Source organism: Cottoperca gobio, chromosome 8 (assembly GCF_900634415.1).
Source record: "Cottoperca gobio chromosome 8, fCotGob3.1, whole genome shotgun sequence".
NCBI lineage: Eukaryota > Metazoa > Chordata > Actinopteri > Perciformes > Bovichtidae > Cottoperca > Cottoperca gobio.
This window is the reverse complement of record NC_041362.1, coordinates 10,538,488-10,564,397: the sequence shown is the minus strand read 5'-3', so window position 1 is coordinate 10,564,397 and position 25,910 is coordinate 10,538,488. Positions and strand designations below refer to the sequence as shown.

Here is a 25,910-nt window from a genome sequence, read left to right as displayed (position 1 = left end):
TTTGTAAGCATTCAAAAACGCTCCTCTGTTCACTACGCATGTCTCTCATAACAATTATCATAAGGGTTCAATCTGCCAGCGAGGGAGAGAGCAGGGAGATGTTATTTGCTCGTTTGTCTGTAATCATTGCCGTCTTACTGTGTTCCTATGTGAGAGCGAGAGAGCGAGAGTGTGTTGGTGCTGTAATGACAAGATACTTTATTTCCATTTCACAGTTTGCCATCACTGCTCGTCAGTAGTGATTCTCTTAATCCCCGCTGCTCACTGTCAGTGCGGCATCACACGCCGTACAGAAATAATGCATCACAGCCACACACAGAACAGGATACACAGATAAGCATACATCAAACACACTGACGCACAACGTACCGAATGTTCAGCGATTACACACTCAACCAGTCAGTTTGTGGTATCAGAAAAGCAATTACACCCATTACCATCAGTGTGAGTGGGCTTAACATCTAACCCGCATCATAAGGTCAGGGGAAAGTTAGATTGAGGCTGTGAATGCCGAATGGATGGGGTCGCTTGTAGAATCACAGATTGCTATAACGTCAGCAGGAGGGCCCACTTTAAAAACACGGAAGTGTCTTGTACGTGCTTTTCTGTGTACACATTTGAGTGAACTATTTTAAAGGAAAAGGTAACTTAAGATGACTGTGAAGCTGTGACGGCAGCAGTTTTACTAAAGGAGATCTGTTTTCAATTGGTCATTGAACTTTGATGGAACTGTGATGAACTGTCTGTCTGCCGAGGTAGACCATCTATTTATGCCTCCGTCCCTACTTTGATCAATAAGTCTGCCTGATGTTCAGATGTAGGATGACTGCGAGTTGAATTCGGAACTTAACCCAAAAAAACAGAGCCCGATATCATGGTGTCCCACTTAAAACTCCACTTCAAACCAAAGTGTAATCTATAGCGTGCAACAAGATGGGAGCTGCCTGACGCCATGTTTTAATGCGATTGAGAAAGTGTGTCGCTTCCCTCCCTCCTTTTTGGATGACTTAAAAAAAAAAAAGTGAGCAAGGGAGCTGTGTGATGTTTTTTTGGGACGGCAGAGCCTTTACTTTGACTCTTTCATCTGCTGGGTGACTCACTCACTCTCACTCCCTCTCTCTCTCTCACTCCCTCTCTCTCTCTCTCTCTCCCTCTCTCTCTCTCTCCCTCTCGCTCTCTCTCTCTCTCTGCCGCCGGGCCCGATGGTGCGGTGCACTGAAGAAACCAGGAGGCCAGATAGGTCTGCGCACGCGTACACGAACACCCAACATATGTTCATACACAACCGCTTTAATGCGTTTGTGAAGCAGCTATGATGCAAACACAGACCAACAGCAGTCACACAGATCCGATAAATCTGACCGCCTTAAACGAAACTTTACGTCTTTCTCCCCTAAAATCAGATCCTCCGCTCCGCCTCCCCCATCTATTTGTGGCTCCATTTAGTCCGTCGGTGTGAGGCGAATGTGGACCTTCTTCTTTCATCCCTCAGCCTATGTTTCTCTTCTCCTCGTCTAATCCATGACCGACTGAATAATGTGATTTGGTGTATCTCCAAATGGCAGAGGACCAAGCTAATAAATCAGCAGTGACAGTGGGCAAGAGAGAAGACGTGGCTATGACGACAACAATAACAACAACCTCGTACTACCATCTTCTGGCAGAGAGGGAGAACGCTACACTCATCAAAGCTGAAAAGTACAAAGGATCAAAGCTAGTGTGAATGATTTAGATGTTTAATGAAAATGTAAACGGGTGTAGAAGAACAATATTCTCTCTGTAGTTTTAGGAGGACAAACTGGTTCAAGATCTAAATTGTTCACGGCCACTTTGTCGACACTATATCATCACTGCTTGTGGACAATCTCCTTGTGTCAATACAAACTGATAAAAACCAACACACAGGTAGTGATCAACCACAACAGCGGCAGCAGAGACACAAACTGATGTACAGAAAAAACAAGAAGAAGCGCAAAGCAACCAAAACTGGCAACGTGTTCAGGGACAATTTGGAAAATCAGCTGTGTGCATGTTTTGCACTAAAAACCTCTTGGGTGGTCTGTTCACAAATGCACAGCTCTAAATATGGATGAGAATGTAACAAGGAGACATCGAAGACACATTAAGATCCACTGAGTCAAAACCCCCATGTAAGGACACACAGTGTGAAAGCAGATGCATCGCCGGCCACATGAAAAGATTGCCTAGTCAGCTTTGTGCATAGCACAACAAACAAAAGAGTTATACACAGATGATTTTCCTTTGCCAAACAACTTAAATGAGGGTTTTGAAGTCTGTGAGCCGAGCTGAGGTACCAAACTGCCACTGCAATCCTCTTCTCCGGCTGGATCACAAACAAGTACATTAACCAAGTCCATTCCATTTTGTAGTTCATTTCTATTTAGTAGAAGCTGTTTGCTTCTATGATAGGAAACCGCATCAGCACCTACCACTGGCTGTCAGACAAGCTGTGTAATGTCATCTGAAAGCCCTTTACAACTGCGGTGTCATCTCATAACAAGTGGAGATACACAAAAGAACGCTCGAGGACTCACTACTGTACTGACTCATACACTGTGTGAGTCTAACTTTTAGAGGAAGAACCGCTCAAAGTTTTTTGATGTGCATATAAACTGCCTCCTTGAAGCAAAAAGAATTACCCTGTTGGGGGGAGGGAAAAAATACTTATTTCAAGACAGAGGTCTTCATACCTCAACCTGTTTGTGTGTGTGTGTGTGTGTGTGTGTGTGTGTGTGTGTGTGTGTGTGTGTGTGTGTGTGTGTGTGTGTGTGTGTGTGTGTGTGTGTGTGTGTGTGTGTGTCAGAGAGGAGAGTGATCACTTTCAAGTCAAGGGAGTCACATGGGACATGGCCAGAGGGACATTGGTGCTGTGACACAGGGAGCAGGAATTGGCTACTGCATGCCAAAAAAGCTGCTTTCTCATTGGCTGATGTTTGGCTCCAGGTGGTTTTGTCACACTTGGTTAGTGTTTGATGAAATGCCCTGTCCCTTTGATCTGAAGTGAAAGTAACATACATGTACACACACGCACGGAAGTATACTGAAAATACACACACACACACACACACTTTCCTTTTCCTCTACACACTTTAAATACACAAGTATGCTGCCGTTAACACCAGCAATTAAAAACCACGAGCGTGAGGGTGCTTAAAACACACACACACACACACACACACACACACACACACACACACACAAACACACACACACACAAACACCTGGGTCCACACAAACATATCAGGCAAAATTTGCACATCTAATCTCCTCACGGCAGTTCAAAAAGCCATGCTCTCCAGACTAAGAGAAAATATGAAATCAAGGTTCCAGACGTTATTCATCCCCTATCAAACCTGAGGCCTCCTGGTCTTTTGTTTTCACAGTATCTTAGATCTCTAGTATTGACAAGCAGGGAGTGAGTACGATACAGCTGTGTGGGGTGAAGAGGTCCAACACAAAGACCTTTTCACCACTAACCAAACTTTAAACCTCATATGAGTACTGACCATTAAACACTAATTGCAAATATGACCCGTGTATTATATGCTAGGGATCATACAGAAGAGTGTATGTGTGGTAAGAAAATAGTATTCCCACACTTCCTCAAAGCCCGGCCCTGATTTCTGGTAACTCTTTTAGAGAAATCACTAATGTTCTGTGCTTCGCCACAACTTGAAGGCACGGTGGAGGACGCTGGGAAAGACAGAGAGAGAGAGAGATGGGATGATGAAGGTGTGGAGGAGAATAAGAAAGTTAGATAAGGAGGTGGTGTGTGTGTGTGTGTGTGTGTGAGAGAGAGACAGGAGTCTTGCTCAGTGTAGCCCAGAGATGAGGCGTCTTTATCAGGCACAGAGGCAGCTTCACAGGCCCCTCAGTGGAGAACGGAGATTGGGAGGTCTGGGGTTGTGTGCGTTCAGTCACACACACACACACACACACACACACACACACACACACACACACACACACACACACACACACACACACACACACACACACACACACACACACTTAAGATAAACTTCAATGGCAAGCAGACTAAAACCCACACCTTCTACTTAGCCTACCTCCATCCCTTTTCCTTCTCTGCTCCTTTCTTTTTGGTGCAGCTCAAATCTGAACGACAGATCTTCTCTGATATTCTGTTTCTCATTATTTCATTCCAACAGCTTGGACTGTCTACTCCCAAAACATCCCCCTGTATCCCTCTCTCCCTTCTCTGTCTCTCCCTTAAACGCATGAGTCTTTGATGGGAATCCATTCATGGATTTAATGGATTTCTCTGGCCTTTTTTCCAGGATCTGGGAGATGTGTTCAAAAAAAAAAGGGAGGAAAAGCTGGCCTGCCCGGGCTCTACTTCCAAGAGGATAGTGGACTGCAGAGGACAGCATTTCTGTCTGCATCAAAAGAATGAGAAATTTTCAGCTTACAAAAGAGGGCGAACGAGTCAATATGGATCTGAGAGCTGGCCGACTTCAATCCCGCGTGAAAAAAACAGGCCGCAACGAAGTAGTGGAACTTTTTCACAAGCCGAAGTCAAACTTGGACACAGATTAGAAAAGTAAAGACGTTCGACCTTTGGTGAGTTTTTTTTTTTTAAAGCACGCCTTTCAACTGACGAAAAGGGGCGAAAAAAATCATTAATCTCTTTCATAAAAAGTGGACCTAGCTCATTGCTTATAGTGTTATCAGTCTCAGTTCAACATTCAGCACCACTGCTTTGAATCCACTCCAGATTCCCCGACAACTGTGGGTCATTTTTTCCCATTTGTACAAAAAAACGAGGGAAGAGGGAGAGGAAATTAAAGTGAGCCAAAAATGATAAATTAACTTTTAGCTGCAAAACAGCCTTCACATATCGAAAACGAAAAGTAAAAAAACAGACTGATAGGGAATAGCATGATTTCTTCAAACCAGGTTACCCTGTAAAATGCATACTGTTTTCCTCGGATCCCTCTCCCTTCAGGACCCGAGGTTCTGTGTGCCATATGGAGTCAAAATGGCTGGCTGGGTGCTTTGGAGGTCCCTGCATTCCGGGGTTAATGCTGCGCAGCTGGCGTGTGATGGTGTCTAATGAAAAATGCTCTCTTTGATGGGACCTGCCGAAGGATTAGGTTCTGATCAACACCACCTTAGGTCAGCTTCCTGCTGGACCAGCACAAGATTATGGGTGATTTCCCAACCGTGGGTCCAGTTTCTGTAACGGCGAAGGAAACGATAACGATACAGAAAGGAGGAAAGAAAGAGACGGGAAAGCTCAGAAGTTCTAATTTAAGTACTTCCTGGTTCACAACGATAGCAAAAAAGCAACGCTGGATAATGGCTCTACTGAAATGCTGTGGTTTCCACTCTGTGACCCTTAAATCCAATCCACTAACTAGTGAAAACGATATATCCCGGGATGGGATTGTAATTTCTACAAATACATAAAGACGGCACCGTTATCTTACTCAACTTTGTGTTTAAGGATGTAGGATCTCAATAAGACTAAGGATCTGTGGGTGCATCTGAGAGACATGCACAGGTTTAACCCCAGCTGGGATGTGGAAACATTAAGGTGCACTGATCTGTACAACTGAAGTGGCATGACACACACACACACACACACACACATCAGGCAGGTTGCAGCAGACCTTTGATACAGTGGCGAAGCAGAGCAAGCCTTCGTCCCCCCCTGGGGGTCTCAGTAGCTCAGCAGGTAGAACGTCGGAGTGTGGGAGAATGGGCGAGTTGTAAAATGCTTTGGATAAAAGCGCTATGCAACTTGTCCCAGTCACACCCGCACACACACACAGAGACACACACACGCACACAGAAACACACACACAGAGACACACACACTTTTTATGCGACCTTTGTATAAACATGCATTCATCCCACTGATGTAACGTGATTCATGCAGACAGCATCCTATTGGAAACTGACCATTACTCATCTTTTCCCTCCTACCCTTCACCCACCTTCTCTTGAGCAGCATCCTTCTCCTGCTGGTGGCTTCCCTCAAGTTCACCGCGGATGCGCTCCATGTCGGAGCGGAGCCGGTCCAGCGATGCCTCTTTATCCAGGAACGCTCTTTGTTTCTCCTCCTCCCGGAGTAACGCCATGTCAGCCAACTGTTGCTTGTGCTGCGCATGGGCTCCATGGAGGTCCTCACGTAGACTTGACAACTCGGCTTCCAAATCTGAAATCGCCTGCAAAGAGATGGATGCAGATATGTACAGTGGATTTAGGTAAGTGATGTGACCTGCTGCAGATATCAGGTGGTTCTGAGATGCTCTTAGGTTAAGATTTCATATTCCAGTTGATAAAAAGAGAGACGAGGAAATTGTATTTATTGGTACACAGAAATGGGTTAGGGTTACACTTGATGTAGATGTACTGATGATGTCGGCTACTTTGAGTAATTGTAACTCCAATACACTGTATAATGATCAGGGTTGGGAGGGTTACCTTAAAACTATATTCTTATACAATTACCTGTTAGAGACTGTAGTAAATGCAAATGAAAATAAATACGAGAGAAAAGAAAAATACAAAAAGTTTATTTTGTATGTAAAGCAGAGACGTGGGAACAACATCACAGAACAGTGCAAGTTCTGCCTTCTAGCTGTGACAATGCTGTCATCATCCAAGGACTTGAATCATTTGGCACTTTAGTGTTGCCAGATTTTAACTTGGAGCAGCAGTATTGCTCATATAAATTAAATTAACCTACATGCACATTTCCCAGTTTGTTCTGTATTATGTTCGCTGGACCAGAAATCGGAAGAGATTTCTTCATTTCCGACAAACTGGGTTTTTCACGCTGGGGTGCCTCTTGGCAAAAAGAATAATCTTGATGATCTGGAAGGTGCACTGTTACTGTGAGGTGGCTCCCCTGTATCTGCTTTGAATACAAGATAATGGTGATATTTTGCGAAAGTATTTTAGCACATAGTAGTATATCATTCTTTTTAAAGTGTATAATGTAATACTTTGACTAAATGCGTTGGCAATCTGTTACTGTAGGGCATTACAGTTACCTTTATTTTGTATCCTGATTACGTAACACCATGTATTCCGTTACTCCCCAAGCCTGATGATGATACCCCCAAGGAGAGATGTTGATATTGATAAGAGTAAAGAGATGCTGCAGAGAGATTGAGAGAGTACCTGTACAGTTTAACCAAGTTAAGAAAAGTTTTACAAACATGGTGAAATGTTTCTGTTTCCCTCTGTTTGTGCAGGGGATGCTGTGATGGCGTAGCCTCTCTCTTGACCTCTCTCTTTTTTTAACTGCTCAGCCTTGACTTTAACCAGAAGAGCTCTTTAATAGTGCTGCCAGTGAGCATCAACATTACATAGTAGGAATGCTAATAAGCCCAACCCCACAGCCTTTGAAATAAGACTGGCCCAACACATGCAATGAACCTCAATCTCAAGAGTTCGGGGAATGGCAAAAAGGAAAAAGATAAGCTTACTGTTTTTGATAAAACGGCATCACTCAGCTGGTATGATGAAGATTGTTTGCAGCCTTACAACTGAAAGAATGTCTTTCTTAAAAGGTCTCATATTGTAAAAGGTGAGATTCCCATGTCTGTTTTCATAATAAAAGTAGGTCTAGGTGCCATGTAAATACTTAGTTCAGTCATTTTTTACGTATTTAAATGACATAAAAAGCAGGAAGGGAACCATCTAAACAATGAAAAGTGTGACTTGAATCAGCAACTTAGAACATTTCCATATGTGTACGTCAAAACAATATGAAACATTTTAAGAATGACAACAACTTTTGGTCATGACAAAAAGGGTATAAAATGTGCCAAAAGTTAACAAATCATTTGCAAAGGCTGCTGAAACAAAACATGTTGAAAAAAACAAACAAAAATCTGGTTTTGTCAAATGTTCGTATTCAGAAACTGCGCCTTTAAACGAGCCATCACGACTTCCGTGAGGTTGTGACGTCACAACTACTCTACATTTAGGTAGAAAGTGCCCCCACAGTGGCGTGACAGTCATTCCCCGGCTGAAGTGACGGCGCAGAGCCGCAGAGAGCAACACATGCAGAAGTCTCGGAAACACTGACCAATCAGAGCAGAGTGGACTTTTCCAGGAGGGTGGCTTAAAGAGACAGGCGCTAAAACAGATTGTTTTAGACAGAGGGTAAATACGGGTTATACTCAGTATGAGTAAAATAATGAGTTTTTTATATTAAAGCATGTAAACATGTTCTAGTAGAGACCCAAAGTATTATGAAGCGTAATATGTTCCCTTTAATCTACATTTCACATTATTTCAAACTCAAAGCTTCAGCAAATATGTAGTACATAACCACACATACTAAATGTATCAGTATATTATGATCATTACCAACAGTTAACAAGCAATGAGCAAAAAAGCAGTGTAGTGAAGTGTGGCTCTAAGGTGCGTTGCAGTTGCGGTGTTTATACACTTCCCAACCTGTATTGCACAGCTATTGCACATCCTCATTACTCTCTTTGGTTTATTTCTTACTTTGGTTCGCACTATGTGCTCTGCCTCTTGCCTCTCCCCTAAAAGCCTGGGCATCCAAGGACAACGCCATGCTAAGGCAATAAGACAGAAAGTGTCTGAAGTCTTTTTTAGCGGGCACTGGGGAGAATCAAAGAGACTTCAAAGGAGTGTCACAAAAACAGGCAGATGCTGTGGCTCTGTGTTACACTCCCTCCAACACTGGCACACACAGACACATTCTCTCGTGCACACACATGCACACACAGACAAACAAGTCACACATGGTCTGGCTATCGCACTCATACAATGGCATGCAGCACATTCAGAGAATCTTAGGGTGAAAAACAAAACAAAAACAAACGCAATATCCTCTACGTCCCACTCCTGTCCCTCAACATTACCCGTCTCTCTGCTACGCTTGTGCCTTCAAGGGCAAGCAGAGCCCAACTGAGCCCTGGAGATTATTTAATGTATAATTCTCTCTTTAACAAATGTGGATGATCGTGCTTCGAAAAAAAAAGGAAAAATCTTTGAATACATTTGAGAATAATCTCCCAGAACAGAGAAATTGGCAATGACACTTCAGAAACTTAAGAGGCCAAAAGAGCATGTCTCCTTTAGAAGTATGTGAGCACAGCCGCTTCCAACAGGGCACATGTTAGCATGCAGATGTGGAGCTTTGTGATGAAGCAGCTCTGGAGGACAATAGGAAAGTGTCAAATGAAATACATTGGGTCAAATCGTGTCAGCTAAGAAGACAGAAGAACAATAGAGAGTTGGTTAACGGACTTTATGTTTCCATCAAGAGAAAGTGAGCCATGAGACTTCATCAGCTTACTGTATGTCTTTATATCTAAAGAATTGTGAAAGATAGAAAAAAAATACCAGAAGTAGCGACTCTGCCACGATAACTACAAAGTTCCCTTTTTACCCTCAATTTCAGTTTTTTACCCATGAGCTACTCTGCTTGCAAACTGTATTATGGCAATTGTTTAGTCAGCATCCGTTATGGACTGAACAGCCAGGATGTGCTGGGAATAAAAGTGAATATGTTTTAACTTTGTTTGATTACAACAACAAAGCTTCCACTCATATCACTGTTCTATGATATGCAAGAATACCAATTATGTTTTGGTGAAGAGTGTCTACATACAAAAATGGGCTCTTCGCTTCGGAGTCACTTCTGACAAAAAAAAAGAAAAAATAGATAATCAGTACGTCTTGAATTGTAATAGATTAATTATTCTACTGTTATGCTAATGTGGGTACATGCTTGTGGATGTAATAACATAACAAGAAAGTGATACGTTTTCTCATCAATTACATGAAGGTTACATAACTATAAAACAAGCCAAACCTTCCTCACTGTGGATATTATGAACTTGGCAAACATAGGCGTAACTAATAACATTTATAATAGCTGTATTCCATGGAGGCATGTCAGTGCCAGGGCCTGGCATTGTGCATGTTGGCTTCCTGACATGGCTCACAGGCGCACCTAAATGAAGCAGACCCATAATTAATCTTATTACAGTAGTTGCACCTGTGCTTTTCCTGCTATGACAACTCAAATGACTGCTGTGGGAAAAAAAAAAAGAAGTTTGCATTAGCACGACAGGTGGAACACTTTATCTTAAACTCTGTTGACGGCTAGACCTTTTGTACTCTGAGAAGTTTTGAAGAGCTTTAAAGAAATAGTTTGACATTTTGTCAAATATTATTATTTACTTAGATGAGAAGATTTTTACCACTTATATGTCGGTTCGGTAAGTATGGAGCTCAGTTTGTGTGTGGATTAAATAAACAATACTCAACTCATGTACACGTGTGAGCCTTAGGAGGTGCAGAGTGGGCATATTTTTGATCTTTGGACAGAGCCAGACTAGCCGTTTTCCCCTGCTTCCAGTCTTTATGCTAAGCTAAGCTAAGGTAAGCTAAGATAATCAGCTCCGGCCTCTAGCTCCATATTGTTCGTTTGAAAATGCACCGACTATAGGTGAGCAAAATAACTGACAAAGAGCCAATAAAATAACCAGACGATTTCTCCCTCAGATGAATAATGTATAATGTAATAATGTAGTGCGATATTTGACTGAACTAAGCAAAGACAATGTAGGAAAGAGTGTCGCAGTGAATGTTTTATTGTTGTCAGTCAGAAAATTCAAGTAGCTGAAATCCAAGATGTATAATGTATGCACATACTAAAATGGCTTCGTGGCTTGAGAGAGAGCATGCTGTAACATTCAACGCATCACAGAGCATCAGTAGTCACTGATGACCTCGCTCATGATCAAACGTTCGGTATGAAGGGAACATTTTTTTTTCCCCCGCTTGGTTCTAACATAAATACTCAGGCGTACAGGACATTTATGAAATCATTCAAATAATCACAAACTCTGTGACGTGCCAGCTCAGTGGGATCCGCTACAAGAAAATCATTGAGTAACAAGACAAGATCCGCTCGACGATACCAGATCTCAGGGACCAATCATTTGGTAAATGACAATACACAAGCGCTGAGACAGTCAGTGTGCACACTGGTCTAGCTGTCAGCCTGGTTCTCTTCATCTGACATCCTCTTAGCTTTCACTCAGTCTGTCATCACCCTCTTCATTTGACTCATCTTAATCACGTAGTTGGGATTGAAAGGCTTTGAAAAATTGACAGCATCATTATTTAGTCCATCACGCCCCAGAAGAAAGACCTCACAAGGCTCTCGCTCTCTCCCATGCTGTTTGAAGTCCAGATGGCGCGTACGTTTCCTTTAGAAAAGACATAATTAATTGGGAAAATAATACCTATAAAATGAGTTTTGAGGAGGAGCTGGTGGGAAAAATATGAATGATGGGTTTTGCACAGAACAAACAATTCTGTTGTTTGCAAAAAAAAACCAAAACAAGGCTTTAAATTCATTTATAATGCTTGTCCTAGTTTTTGAAGTCAAATTCTTACTAATCTTTAGTAATTGAAAAGCCTCACACACACACACACACACACAACATGGAGCATATATTAAGAACAATAGCATCAGTGAAATATGGTAAATTGTTTATCATATAATGCAATTAATCTTTACATTCTCCAAAAATGCTTAATTTAGTAGAGAATATAAAATAGATCCTTCAAGGTAATTTTGGTTATTGTTGAATTATGAATGGAACATGTCTTGTCTGGTGTGACTTCAGGTGTAAAATATATAGTTTTCAGATACTATTTATTAACACGCCATAGGTGGATCATTTCATCACAATGTCTGTAGAAAAGAGGCCAAAAAAAAGAAAGGCCACTACATCAGGATTTGGGGTGTGTTAGAGGGAGTTCTGGTGATGGATCCCCCCCCCCCCCCCCAACACATCTCCTTTGTCCTCTGGGGGGCATTGATCAGCTGACAGAACAAGATAGAAGTGGCTTCAGGCAAACATGTTTCACCAGAAAGACGTTTCATCATGCTGGCCAGATCAGAGTTTCCGTTCGCTTTAAAAAAAAAAAAAGAGAGAGAAATAATAGCTTAAAAATAGTTTATTCCTTCAAGAAAACATTCAGTTCCACAAGGCTGGGAATTTGTGAGTTAATCCTCTGACTCGGTGGGATGCCCACCTCACACCAGGCCTCGAATCCAGCGGCTTAATTCTGATTCTTTCATTAGGGATATCATAACGTGTAACAATTAAGGCACAAACAGCAAAAGATAAGTGTGAATGTTGACAAGAGGCCCTGTGTACACAATAGATCGGGTCATATAGCCTTTTATAATGTGTAGCGGCTCCATGGAGGCTCTAAGCCAGAGTGTTTTGGATAACTCAGTCTGGTGGGATGAGGACAACGTGTTCCAGTTATTTTTTTTAAACTCTTCCTTCCAATCGCTGCTACGACTCATTGGCTCTCCTTCTCAAAACGCAAGGCAAGAGTCAGGAATGCTATTTATTAGTGTCCCACCACATCAAGGGGATGAGTGGGGTATTACTCATCCTGTGAGTGTGTGACTGACATTTGCTGTTCACTTAGCCAACTTCCGAGCTGCAACTGTCCTTGCACTGATTCCAGGAAGACTGAGAGAAAGTGTGAGAGGGAGGAGAGGCAGAAATAATGAGGCCTGGGTTCAATCGCCACAGCAGGCATGTGGGTGACTGACATGTCACTTGATGATAATATATTGTCCATCGGAGCCAAGTGGCGGGAGTTTGTTGCTTGAAAAAGTCCTGAGCCTCCCAGAAGCACGAGACAAAAGAAAGAAGAAAAGAAGCCGCAGAATTGTCTATGTTATCAACAAAATACTCTTTTAAAAAATAAAATCTATTCATATTTCATACAACTTTCACAGGCCCTGTGTTATGCATTTGGAAAGGCTGCCAGTGAAGGCCACATTGCTATCAGTGTGACAGTACAGAGTTCTTTAGGGGTAAACAACTTTGGTAACGCAAAAAGTGTTTAACAATAAGTGGCTTCTCTCAATACAAAAAAAAGAAAGAAAAAGAAGCTCATCTTTAATACATATCTGCTCCTGGTGTGTCAGCTTCTTGTCATTTTAACAGCAGATCCATGGTGCAGTGCTCACACAGGAAGTCAAACCAGCTCTCATCCCGACTACTTTCAGCAACCTCACATTCCATCCTCCATCTTTTCCGAGGCCCGAGTGAAAAATCTTGATTTCTTCCGCTTTAACATCTGACATTAGGCAGAACGTCTGATCTCGACTCAAAATGCAGCACAAGCAAACAGGAACTGAGAATATGAGATGAGCACTGGGGAAGTTTGTTTTCTGTCGCCTCCTGAGATCCTAAGATTTGTCAAACCCCATGTCATTTTGACACGAGTAGGACAGCATGTTATCAGCAGAAATGTCCTGTTGTGACGGCATTTACAGAAAACCAAATAACACACTAGCTGGTGCCATTTGTGAAAGACATTTCCCAAAAATATTAGACAAGGGAACATTAGAGTGGGAACGACTTTTCCCTCATGTTATACAGTTTCTAGCTTTTAAGACATTTTAAACTGCTGTGAGGCGAGCCAACCAGTAGAATAGTAAACTGGTATGGCGGTATACGATGGCTTCTGTAAAATAATTGCCTCAACTGTGTAACAGAGCCTACGAATGACAGAATATTTTGATATATTTGAGCTAGCAACAGGGGGCCATTTTGAACTTAGAGGGAGCGTCCCTTCTAGTTTCATTATTAAACACCTAAAATGTAAACAACCAAAAATGTAACACATTAGACAAAGTTATTACAATTTAACGTCAAATATTATTGTTATAAATAATTCTTATACAATAAACAATAAATTAATTAATTGTTGTATTTGGTGGTAAATGTAATTAATGTTTTAAATGCCACTTTATTACAATTTATGTACTTAGTTATTACAAAATAAAGCTAAAATAATTTACGGGAAGTCCGATTTCCTCACCAGTCATTTGGCGCGACTGTGGCTGGATCCTTATCTCCAGCTAACGGCCAATAAATAGAATTATTTGGCTGCTAACAAAGTCAAAACCCATCCCCAGTTGGGGGCTGGTTTGTCAAATGGCTTCCCGAAGAGCTCCAAGCTAGACCAAGCTGGAGAGAGGCGAAGACAGAGCGAGGGGTGTGAGATGAAGACCTGCTGCTGGTTTGGCTAAATGTATGATAGAATAGGGATGCCCATTAATATAGACCCAAGTGTCGTACGTTCTTTGTGGTTGTCAATGCTGAAATAAGAGAGTAACCAGCGTTTTCCGGAGGGAGATGGATACCTGCGGTGAGAGGAGAATGCCATGCGGAGATACACTTCGGTGGGAGTACAGGGCGGTTGACGCTAGTCCACAACCGTACAGCGGAAAATAAAAGAGAAATTCGACCCATGGTTTAAGAATAAAAGCTGGCCACTCAACAGTACAGATTTCTTCTCCTTCATCTGACTACCTGTGGTGTCTGGATTTCTAGTCGTTACACTTCTATCACGAGACCCTGCTGCGATATAAAAAATTATTTTAAAAAACGTTAGAACAACGTTAGAAGTTGGGACTTTGTGATTTTTTTTTGTTTCGTTTATTCCATTAAAAAAAAAAACTTTTCTTCCGCGCTACGTTGTTTTTGCCGGAATCATTTTTTTAAATATGATTCAAATAGCAGTATTTAAATACTTCTGTAAACTCGCACAGGATACACAGCTATCTATACAAATTATTCACGCCCAATATTAATATCTGTCTTGCTTCAAGTAAAAAAAAAAAAAAGTGTCTTAACCCGCTGTGCTTTTGAAACCCCAGGAAAACGTCAATGGGCAAAATACAAAATGGTTGTCCACGGGAGAGCGGTAGGTCATTATGTGCATGTGTGCAAACGTGGATCAGTGGAGACCCCCTACCTGGGCATCGCGCTTCCTCCACTCCTGGGTGTGCTGTTGGTGCTGTTGCAGGGCTGCCCTGGCCTGCATCTCCAGGCTGCTCACCTCCCACTGGCGCTCCTGGACCAGGCTGTCCTTTTCCGCGCTGTGCTGCTGCTGTAGCCGCGTCCTCTCCTGCTCGTGCTGCATGCGCTGCTCAGCCATCTGATTGGACAAGCAGGCAAAGAGAGACTTCATCAGCCAACACACACTCAGAGCAATCCTGTCGTCATGACAACTTGTCCATCCACCGATCCATTCATCCTTTCTACGTCCTATTCCTAAAACCCCTTCCCTCGACCTAGAACACCTATGTGCCCTACCAATTTTGCCAAATTGGTAGGGCACGTATGGCACAATGGCACGTATGTGTTCTAGGTGGGAAAGAAAGCGAGAAAAGTTTCTCCGCTTGCTGCCATTGTCAGAAGACGACATGATGTGATGTGTTTACATCTGGCTTGCTCCCCCGCCCTCCCACCTCTACTTCCAATTGCACACACCGGCCCTCAATGCCCCACTCCCTCTCTCTCTCCAAATCTGCCCCCCTCGCCCTATTCTGCCATCGGCATATAAAAGAGCAGTTAGTTTGGGCTAAGCATGCAAGCTGGTAGGGGTTAGCCATCTGGCTGCAGTAACTACCCAATGCCCCATGCTATGCGTCTGACAGCATGTGAAAATCGGCTTAGGCGATGACTATGATGATCAAATAAAAAAAACAAAAAACTGGAGAGGATGGCGAGGACAGCAGAAACTTTGAGGAGGACCAAGAAGATGCTAAACGATTCTTGATACTGCTTTTACCCATTATTATATTCTTGGGATTAATTTGGTTTATGTTGCTACTATAGCAAGGAGCACCAATCAACAAGAAGGAATACAAATACAGTAGACTTCAGTCTCATTGGAGTTACAACTAGCTATACACAATACTGTAGAGGAAAATAAAACTTCTAATGGGACACAAAGCCCACATTTTTCAGGGCTTAATCATCCTGGCAGCTGAAGCAAGTCTGCATCCCAGCACGACTGTGAGCGAGTCACCTGCTGAGAGGTGAGTCTTGGCAGCAGAGCTCCCAGCCTCAAGCCCCCAAGCCTTTCCCAGGCTCTGTTCCCTTCCCACTCCCCCATGGAGGGGGGACCAGTGACCCCCACACCATCCCGCCGTGCAGCCCCAGCCGGAACCTTGAAAGGACAGCAGGGGCCTGGGGCCCATTCGCTTCCCTGCTTTGAAGCTAATCCTCTGCACATTGTGCTTGACGGCACCCTACCTGGCCTGCCAGAGAAGCGGAGATCCACAGCCTCTATGCCCGGTGCCTAGCCCTAACTTCGGACATAACATGCTATTCAGAGCAGGTGATGAATGAGGGGCTATCTACAGGAAGCCAGATTCCGTCCCCAGTACTCAGAGGAAGGCCACAATGGACACTTCATTTTGGCAGCCAATAATTTACCCCATCAGGTTTTGAGGGAGCTACGCTAAATGCCTTCTGAAAAGGGCAATGAGAAGAATTATAGCTGGATAAAAATGTATTTTATCTCTGTGGCTAAGTTAATGACATGGTAGAAACACACACATGCCCTCAAGATACCTCAACAATCCATTATTCCAGTTTATAATAGAACACCACAAAGCTCCATTAGACAAACACTGTGCAGAATGTGGGCAACGTCTTCCACATGCTGCCACTGGCAATGCTGATGTTCTCTACGGTGCATTACACAGATAAATTAGCACTGCGTTCATTTTCCATAATAGATAGATACAAATGAGATCCACAGCCAGAATGTGTTGTCCCACAGGGATAGTCAGATTCATACAGCAGCACAAGTAACAGCTGACAGTCTGATAAGCAGGCAATTTCTTCAAGAACTCCCCAGCTGGACAGCAGGACATGCTGTAACAGAAATTGGGACATCGTGGCTTCCTGTTCGCTCCTGTTTTGAGTCTCGGGCCATGGGGGGGATTTGAAGGAAAGAGGGGATCTGATGGGAAACCAGGATGAAGAAATGGGCAAGATAGATCCATTGTGAGAAAAACAGCTAAAGAAAAAGCCGGAGAGGAGATGACAGAGAGCAGACCCAGCAAGGAGCCTGATGTGACATCACGTAGCGCCAGCGTGCAGCGGAGGATTCTGGGTGCTGCGGTTCTTAAAGGGACCGGCGTGGAGTTTATGAGGGAAGACTGGGTCGGTTATAGCACAGCTTGGTGCCACAGATACAGAGTGAGTCGGGTGTTACTGCACAGCACGACTCCTGTCAGCATGGCCTGACATGGTTGTGTGTGTGGGTGCATTGATCGCATTGAGACAGGACAGTGAGGTAATGGGCTTCTTTCAGCCCCGAGGGTGGAAATCTGAAATGTTTGGGAAGGAGGAGGGTGTAGAGGAGAGTTGAACAGAAAGCCCTGTCTGGTCTCAGCAGGGGAGGCTGCGGTGAGTGTGGGAAGGAAGGGAGAGATGGAAGAAAGACAAACCTCTTATTCCTCACTGAAGGGTTTGAACTGACGATGATCAGTGAGCGGGGCTGGATGGGAGTGCGTTTATCTGTGTGTACAGTACATCCACACACTTGTCTAGAAACTGGACTCTTTTATTATCTACTGTCTAACATCGGAAGAATGAGGCTGTTGAGATTTCCCTAAACTCTCAAGGTCTCGACTTCAGCCATTTGTCCTCACCGCATCACTCCGACGTCAAGAGGCAGAGCTGTGTCGGGACACCATGACGTCCAACAGCCAAGAGGGTCAGCTGGAAAACAACTCCTTCATACATAGTTTCCCTTTTAACGTCCCATTGAAGTTGACCTTGAGGCAGTGTTCTTTTGTGAGCATCTGAAGGGGCAAACTTGACCCCGGCAATCTTGTGACACCAATCTCTCTGGAGTGGAGGCTCACATTTGCACACAGGCACTGGGTGAACGGGTACACACAAAGTACTCGTGGTCACGCTTGTGTGTGTGCATCGACACAGTGCGTAGAATGTACACACACAACATTAAAGCGATTGTGCTCACATGAATAATGGCACGTCTTCATGTGCGTATGGATAAATTCTTTCTCTACCCTTCCAATTGTGTCGCTAATGTCACCAGCGAGCACGTCAACATCTTCCCAAAGACGAGCCCTTCGTCTTTATATGTTTTTATCTTGAAGACAAAAGCCTTCCTGATGTGCTGTGTAGTTTCAACTGTCAACTGTGTGCACCCCCACTCTATTGCAGCAGAGGATAACCGTCACTTTAACACTTTGATTACTTACCTGTTTTTCACATGAGATGGAATTTATGATTACTTGTGCAATATATTATAATATAATATTATGTGCAATATACTAACATTTAGCACTCAAGACACTGATCAATTCTAACAGCTACTGGATCATTATAGAGGCACGGAAATGTTCAAACAATTTGTTTAACGCTGTAAGTGGCTTTAGGTGCGTCGAGATATACCGGTATTAACCATAATCGTGATATAAAATAAATAAATGAAATATTGACACATGATATCGTATTTAGCACTTCATCTGGCTGCCTTTTCACTATCCATTTAGTGTTATTGTTCATTTGGTATGCTTTGGTGCAGTTATGGTTACAGACTCTCTCTCCACCTCTTTACACTATATATATATATATATATATATATATATATATATATATATATATATATATATATATATATATATATATATATATTACATTAGATTAAACTTTATTGTCATTGTGCAGAGTACAGGTACACGCCAATGAAATGCAGTTAGTATCTAACCAGAAGCGCAAAAATGTGCTATATTATACACACTTTCTGAGTGTAAAAAACAAAAAACAAAACGCACAACAAACAAAGTCAAAGATGAATTTGAGTTATAGCATTATTATATTTTTTATCGAGTGGCAATAATATCATTATCGGGAAATATTTTGGCCAGGATAAAACCTGTTTCATACCTCTTGCGTACGCACCGCACTGACCGCACGAAGCACGAAACACGAAACAAGTTTAATCTTGTGGTGAAAATGGTGACAGCCCTCAGCAGCATTGTCTGACAATATACACTTACAGCAAGAACAAACAAACATATTTCCCAATTTCCTCAGTTACACTTGTTTTGGTGGATACATCATAAATCCTATTTAAATCTTTTGAAAGTGTGATCCCCCCCCATAAACGTCATTATAACTACAAACAGCCACGGAGCAAATCAATAACATGGAACCATTCTTCCTCTCCTCGGAAACAACACTGGCCTCCTGTCCTTCGCTAAAAAACGATCTACAGCAGATCAGACACGGTGTAAACTTCATCTGGCCTGGAAATGAGTGTTCGCATGCTTATTATCAGACAGGTTGAGTGCTGGTTTGGTGGCTTGAAATCAATCATGCTGGGGATACAGATGGGAAATAGAGATGCTACACCAGTTAGTGCCGTACTCTCATAATTCTTCTTCTTTTAAAAAGAAGACATTTCAGAATAATTTATCATTTTATATCTAGGGATGTATGAATGTCTTATGTATGAATCTCTTATCACATGGTGCAATTAACTTGCTATGCAGGGCTGCATGATAATTCCTGAAATAACAATCCTGATTATTTGTGCCTGATGTTGTATTCCTGATTATGTATTAAGTACACCAGATTGTGAATCCACTTTAAGATATATTGTGTATCTTAGACAATTGTAAAAGAAAGAAACACAAAAAAGGTTTCAAAGATGAAAACACTCCCTGGACACTGCCGGAAGAGGTACGATTACATTTCTAGGTTGAAGTACACATCGTTTATGGCTAATATATACAAATACATTGTTAAAGTAAACAGCTAGAGATAAAAAAATAAATAATAGAAATATAAACTACGCTCCCCGCCGCCTACAATGAGACATCCGATAATATCCATTTCTGTGGTTTAATTGAATCCGACGCTCTAAGAGATGTCCTCCTATCAGCAAGCTGGATTTCAACGAGTCGTGAAAATGGTTTCTAGTCTCCTAATCGAAGACGAGTGACAGAGATGCCATGATAAGGGAACGGCGCGTCTGCTATGCAGATTGCATTAGTTTTCAATTGGCAACGTTTAAGATATTTATTGAGCCGCAATCCGAGCTTAATCTAAAGCGTGTCCCTTATCATGAGAAATTAATCAGTTGGAACAGATGGGGAGGAATAACAAGGCTATTCTGAATGGAAGTCAGTCCCCCTCGATTGGCTCCAGCTGCCCAAGTGTTCAACGGTAATAGAGAGAAGAGAACAATGTGATGATGATGATGATGATGATCGTGATGAGAGAAGCAAGAGGAGAATTCTTTCCTCTGGCTTCATCATGAGCAGAGCAGCAAGGAAACGTTTCACATGTGCAGCGACAGGTAGACAAACACACTGAAGACAGATGGACAGACAGCTACAGACCTGCTGTTCATACTTCTGACGGAGTGCCTCCAATTGCTGGGAGAACTCTTTAGCCTGGTTCTCTCTGAGGGACTTGGAGCGGTTCAGGTCCTCCTCTACCATGTCCATCTGGGAGGAAAGAAGAAAATAATTCAACATTCAACTGCATAAATGTTTATGAGAAACATTTAGGCTGCGTTCACAATCTGGAAAACATTTATGTTGCTGAAAAAACATACATAATATGCGACTCAAAATCTCATATTTCAGAAGATTGGACACACATTTTTGCTCAAATCTCCTGCTCAATTGTTTTTCATTAGTTGTAGTTGATGCACTCATAAATCATAAGCACAAGTACAATAAATCTAACACACGCAGAACTCCCTGCACGTGCAGCAGAGCGATGCCGCGGTTCCATTTTTCTTTTAATTTGAAATTAATGAGCTGCCATCGTGAAGAAATATATTCATCACATTACGTGTGATCTTATCGCAGTGATATCGTAATAACGGCACATCAATATATTAAGCCATTCATCAAAGTACGATATTATAATTTACATTAAATATGCAATTTCAGAAGTTCAAATCAAAATTCACATATTCAAAAAAAAAAAAAAGGAGCAAGAAAATAACTGCAACTCAAAGACTAGAAGAAGAAGGGATTTGACAATATTTACGCTATTTATCTTAACTCAATGGTCTTGCAGCCTAACCAGTCTCATATTTTCTGTTCAGGTGACGATAATCAAAACAATTGGAAATGTAATTGACTGAAACGCCTCTGTATCTGGGCTATGCTGTGTTTGTGTAACGCTCTGGAAATGTTAAATGTGTTTTGATTAATCCATTTTAAATGCTGAAGCCTCCTTTGAACTACGCACGCAACAGAGATTTGATTCCGTGTGGTGCTTCTTTTTTCCCCAAAAACCAAAATAGGGCAGACTCATTCCTTCAAGTGCAGTCTTAAAGTGGGATGCTGATTTTAAAACGAGAGAGAGAGAGAGAGAGAGAGAGAGAGAGAGAGAGAGAGAGAGAGAGAGAGAGAGAGAGAGAGAGAGAGAGAGAGAGAGAGAGAGAGAGAGAGAGAGAGAGAATCCATTTAGCATCAGAAGACAGAGAGGGAGAAGATAATGAGAGGAAAGATGGAAAAGAGAGTAAAAAAAACTTCTACGACATTAAAAGCTTTTTGCAGGAGAACGTGATTGAGCGATGCACAAGTGGGTTGGGGAGAGGGAGAGAGGATGACAGGGATGCAGAAGAGACTGCTCCTCTCTTTGCTTTGATGTGGGCTGAGGATAAAGTCAGATTGGAGATTGGGATGCCAGGGGCTCCATGGGAAACGAAGGAACGAGCATGAGATGGAGGGATGAGCACAGGAGAAAAGAGGAAGAGGAAGCAGAAGCAGAAGAAGCAGAAGCAGAAGCAGAAGAAGAAGCAGCAGAAGCAGAAGCAGAAGAAGCAGAAGCAGAAGCAGAAGAAGCAGAAGCAGAAGCAGAAGCAGAAGAAGCAGAAGCAGAAGCAGAAGCAGAAGAAGCAGAAGCAGAAGCAGAAGAAGCAGAAGCAGAAGCAGAAGAAGCAGAAGAAGCAGAAGCAGAAGCAGAAGCAGAAGCAGAAGAAGAAGGAAAATACAGCAAAACAGACATTTTCCAAGCTTTGACAGAAGAAGATATTACTTCCCGCCCTAGTAAGATACAATACAACATTTAAATTCACTCTGGGGCAATAAAGGCTGCTCTGTGCGCCCACAAACAAACCAGGCATAAATTCAACTCCCACACAAAACGTTTTCTTACACTTCAAACAAACGTAACTAATCAGCGACTAACATGCAGCCCTTTAAAACCATCCAGGACCACACTCAGTGCTGCCCTGTCAATACAGCGCTCACGCAGTATGGCCCAAAGATGCTGAACAAAAAACGCCTATAGCCAAACTTTCTTGTAAGACAGCATCAGAAGTTTACAGCCGAGTGCGTATCGATTAGAGAACTCTCCCTGCATGCAGCAGCCCACGCGGTGCCGAGTGCTGATCGCGAGGCTGGCCTGACGTACTAATTAGTCTCGATGCTTTATGCGAGTGACCCGTTCTCCATTCAAAAAACGGGTCCATCCCACGGTCACGCCCACTGAGAGGAAGCGAGGTCAACGTGCGATGAACGCACCTGCTTAATGAGCAGGAATATGAATCATGCCATTGATTTGGGATGACGAAACGAGTGAAAATGGAAAATGAATTTTTTTTTTTAAAGAGTTTTTCAGTATAGGAGCAGTTGTGTGAAGGGGAGGGGAGGGAGACAAACGGAGGAATGTGAGCGCAGCCAGCGTGGCGCTCTGTTGCATCTGTGGTCAGGCTGTGTCGCTGCAACTACAAAATATGTGTGTGTGTGTGTGTGGGCGCATTGTCCTGCCTGTCAAACATGAAAGAGAGAAGGGTAAATGTGCATCTGTATTTTGGCACACAACAGGAAACAATGTACTAATGTGCATCAATATTACACAGCGATGTAGATGTACAGTATGCATGCATGTAATAGACACCAGGTGTGCATCAATACCGCTTTGTATGTTGGGTATTGTATGCGTGTATCTGACCTGCAGTCTCATATCAGCGTAGGTCTTCTCAGAACTGAGCTCCACCTGTTTCTTGAACTGCTCCAGTGCCATATCTGCCTGCTGGATCTGCTGCCTCTGGCTCTCCCTGGCTCTGTCCAGCTGGCTCTCCATCTCCCTTCAAAAACAACACACACACACACACAAATTAATATTGTAAAGACTTCCACATTTGTCAAGAATACAAGCAACCTTTATTTTTTATCGAACTTTTCAAAAGCAGTAGTTACTAAGAGCTTTTGAGAAAATAGAACAATTGGATGTAAGGAAACAAACAGTGACCATTTTTTGGGTCATAGAATAGAATAGAAGTCGTTTTTTAGCATATAATTCTTCAGTATGCATCACCTCAAACACCTGTGTGTGTGTCTTCCATGCCAGTTGCTGGTATTGCTGGCAAATGTCAGGTCAAAGAGTTGCAAGCTGAATGGATTGACAGGCATACTGAGAGGGACAGACTCATACTGTGAGCTGTCAGCGCCCAGCCAAGAGGCCCAGCCACGACATCATATACAGCAATACGAAGCAGCTGTCAAGACTAACCCTCGGAGGGTGTGTGAGGACAGGAGTGTGTGTGTGTGTAAGGGTGGGCGGGAAAAGGGCAGAAAGAACGACAGAGCTGGAAGTGAAGGGAGAGTACGAGGGTGTTATTTTTGGAAGAATTTGCATGTTGAAATATACAGTCAGAGAGCGTCCACGTACTATTGTCCGGAACCTTATTCCACCAAGAGACACTTACAAATATGTACGTCAACAATATTAGACTTGTATGTAAGTATGGCTTACGATAACGGCCCCTTTTATATTCATAAGTGATGAACAAACTCTGCAGTCATGAATAATGATAACCATGATGTTGTTTTGGACTTGGACACAGATGTCAACACGTACTCACATCTGACACGTTTTATCAGCTCCAAGTGTTTGTCATTATGATATTCATATTGGATTTGAAATGTTAGACGTTGGCAGCATACTAAATCTCCTAAATCCATGACATGAATGTTGTTGAAAAACAATTAAAAAAAAAAAAATCTGGTTAATATTACCGACATTAAATGTTTACTGTATATCATTTTGTGCGTTTTCCTTTTTTTATTACGAATAATATGCCTTAACGACATAGAACAATAACTAAGACGTATACACTCATGTACTTTTCATTCGCCTTATTGCCTTGATGAATATCTCCAATACATATTAGTATTTTCTCTTCAACAGATTAGACATCCATACAATGAATGTCTTATGATAAATGCTTAAATATTCTAATAATGCCACACTAGGAGATACATTAAGGATAACTTTACGAAACTGAGGTGGTTTGATAAAGAAATCTTTTTAGACCACGTCAAAACAATAACTCCTCATAGAAATCCTGTAACAGAGGATGAACTTTTAACCCCCCCCCCCCATCCCTGCTGTTCATGTGTGGTATATGGGAGTATAATATCACAGGCGAATCTCGTTGAAACTTCAGCACAAAGTGAAGCAATTTTACTAGAAAGCAAAGACACAACTGCAATGCCGCTTCCAGTTCACTGCGGAAGCTACTGAAACTTTCCAGGACCCTTTTTCTGTTTACTGCACAAGGATGACAATGTCTTTGTACAGTGTGTGTGGTATGTAGAGTACTGTGTGTGAGTGTGTGTGTGTGTGTGTGTGTGTGTGTGTGTGAGTGTGTGTCGGTGCGCTCGTCTCCTGCTCCCTTGTAAATGAACACTCATTGTATGGATAATTATTCCCCGTGGACAGACAAGCAGGAGGAAGAATGATTTTTTTAGCCAGTGGGTAAGACTTTAAACTAATTAGAAGAAAAACTAGAACAAAACACACAACTGGAAGGACTGCGCTCTACACATGTATCTGTATTTGCCAAAGCAGGACTGTCAAGTGTGTGCGAGTGTGTGTGTTACAATTCATAAATGATATGGTCCATTAACACAGTCATAAAAAGTATAGCAGGTATTACTGTGAACACACAACTGCGTCACTACTACACCTACGGACACAAACTGCAGAGAGTACTACACACACACATTCACAAAAAGGTAGCATTTTTGTGAAGTGATTAATCACTCGCCATAATCAAAGCGACAACTTTATAAAGATAGAACACGGAATGAAAAAACAGAAACTGAGAAAAAGGGCAAAAAATAAAACAGAAGCAGAGGATTGAAAAAGGAACGTGCAAGCTTTCTCTCCTCTTTATAGTGTTCCGTCTCTTTGTAATTTTGGTCTCTCTCTTGTCAGGACATCAAACGACAAAGAAATTGTTTTTTTTTCTTCTCTCTCCCAATTTTGTGTACTCTGTAATTATTAATCAGTCCCGTTGCTTGACTGCCTTCCGGGCTCAGACAGACACAAAAGGATATGTGGAGAGACTAAGATGGAAAAAGAAAGAAAGAGGAGAGAGAGAGAGAGATAGAGAGAGAGAGAGAGAGAGAGAGAGAGAGAGAGAGAGAGAGAGAGAGAGAGAGAGAGAGAGAGAGAGAGAGAGAGAGAGAGAGAAAGATGGAAAAGAGGATGTCACAGAAATAGCAAGTTCTTTTAAACTTCCAAGGCAGAGCAGAAATGAATTGGGTGTGTGTCTCGCTTGAGAGACGACGGAGCTTATGTGTGCGTGCGTGCGTGTGTGTGTGTGTGTGTGTATACGTGCCTTTGTTCATGAGCCACAGTCACAAACTCTGTGTGTGACTGACAACTTTACTCAAGGAATGCACTATGACTACGTTGGAGCTGACTGCCGGGCCTATATACCTCTGAGGGTGCGCCGAAAAAGTCACTGCAGCTAACTTCAAGTATGTGACACATTGAAGCACATTATGCTCCAAAGCTGAAGAGAGCAGGTGAACACATGGCACCTTCAGTGATTCCTCTGAGAATAACTGTGTGTGTGTGCGAGTGCGCGCCAGTTTCCCCGTGTGTGGCGGTCACTCGAGCGGTAGACAGCGTGTCACCATCAATAACAGAGCAATGAGGGTGAGATGAGAGGACAGAGAAAAAAGAGTCAGGGAGGCCTGGCAGCGAGAAACAGAGAGGGTAAGGAAG

At 42.5% G+C, this 25,910-nt stretch overlaps 1 protein-coding gene across 5 annotated transcripts in view; it reads right to left on the bottom strand.

Annotated features, from left to right (window-relative positions):
* cep112 (centrosomal protein 112) overlaps positions 1–25,910 on the bottom strand; it is a 95,115-nt gene that overhangs the window by 30,928 nt on the left and 38,277 nt on the right. For all 5 annotated transcript variants that reach the window (XM_029437524.1, XM_029437527.1, XM_029437526.1 and 2 more), the window contains 4 exons: positions 22,842–22,977; positions 20,267–20,374; positions 14,845–15,027; positions 5,982–6,212 (listed from right to left, as the gene is read on the bottom strand). In XM_029437524.1, the coding sequence (XP_029293384.1) occupies positions 5,982–6,212; positions 14,845–15,027; positions 20,267–20,374; positions 22,842–22,977 (658 nt within the window). The remainder of the gene's footprint in view (positions 1–5,981; positions 6,213–14,844; positions 15,028–20,266; positions 20,375–22,841; positions 22,978–25,910) is intronic.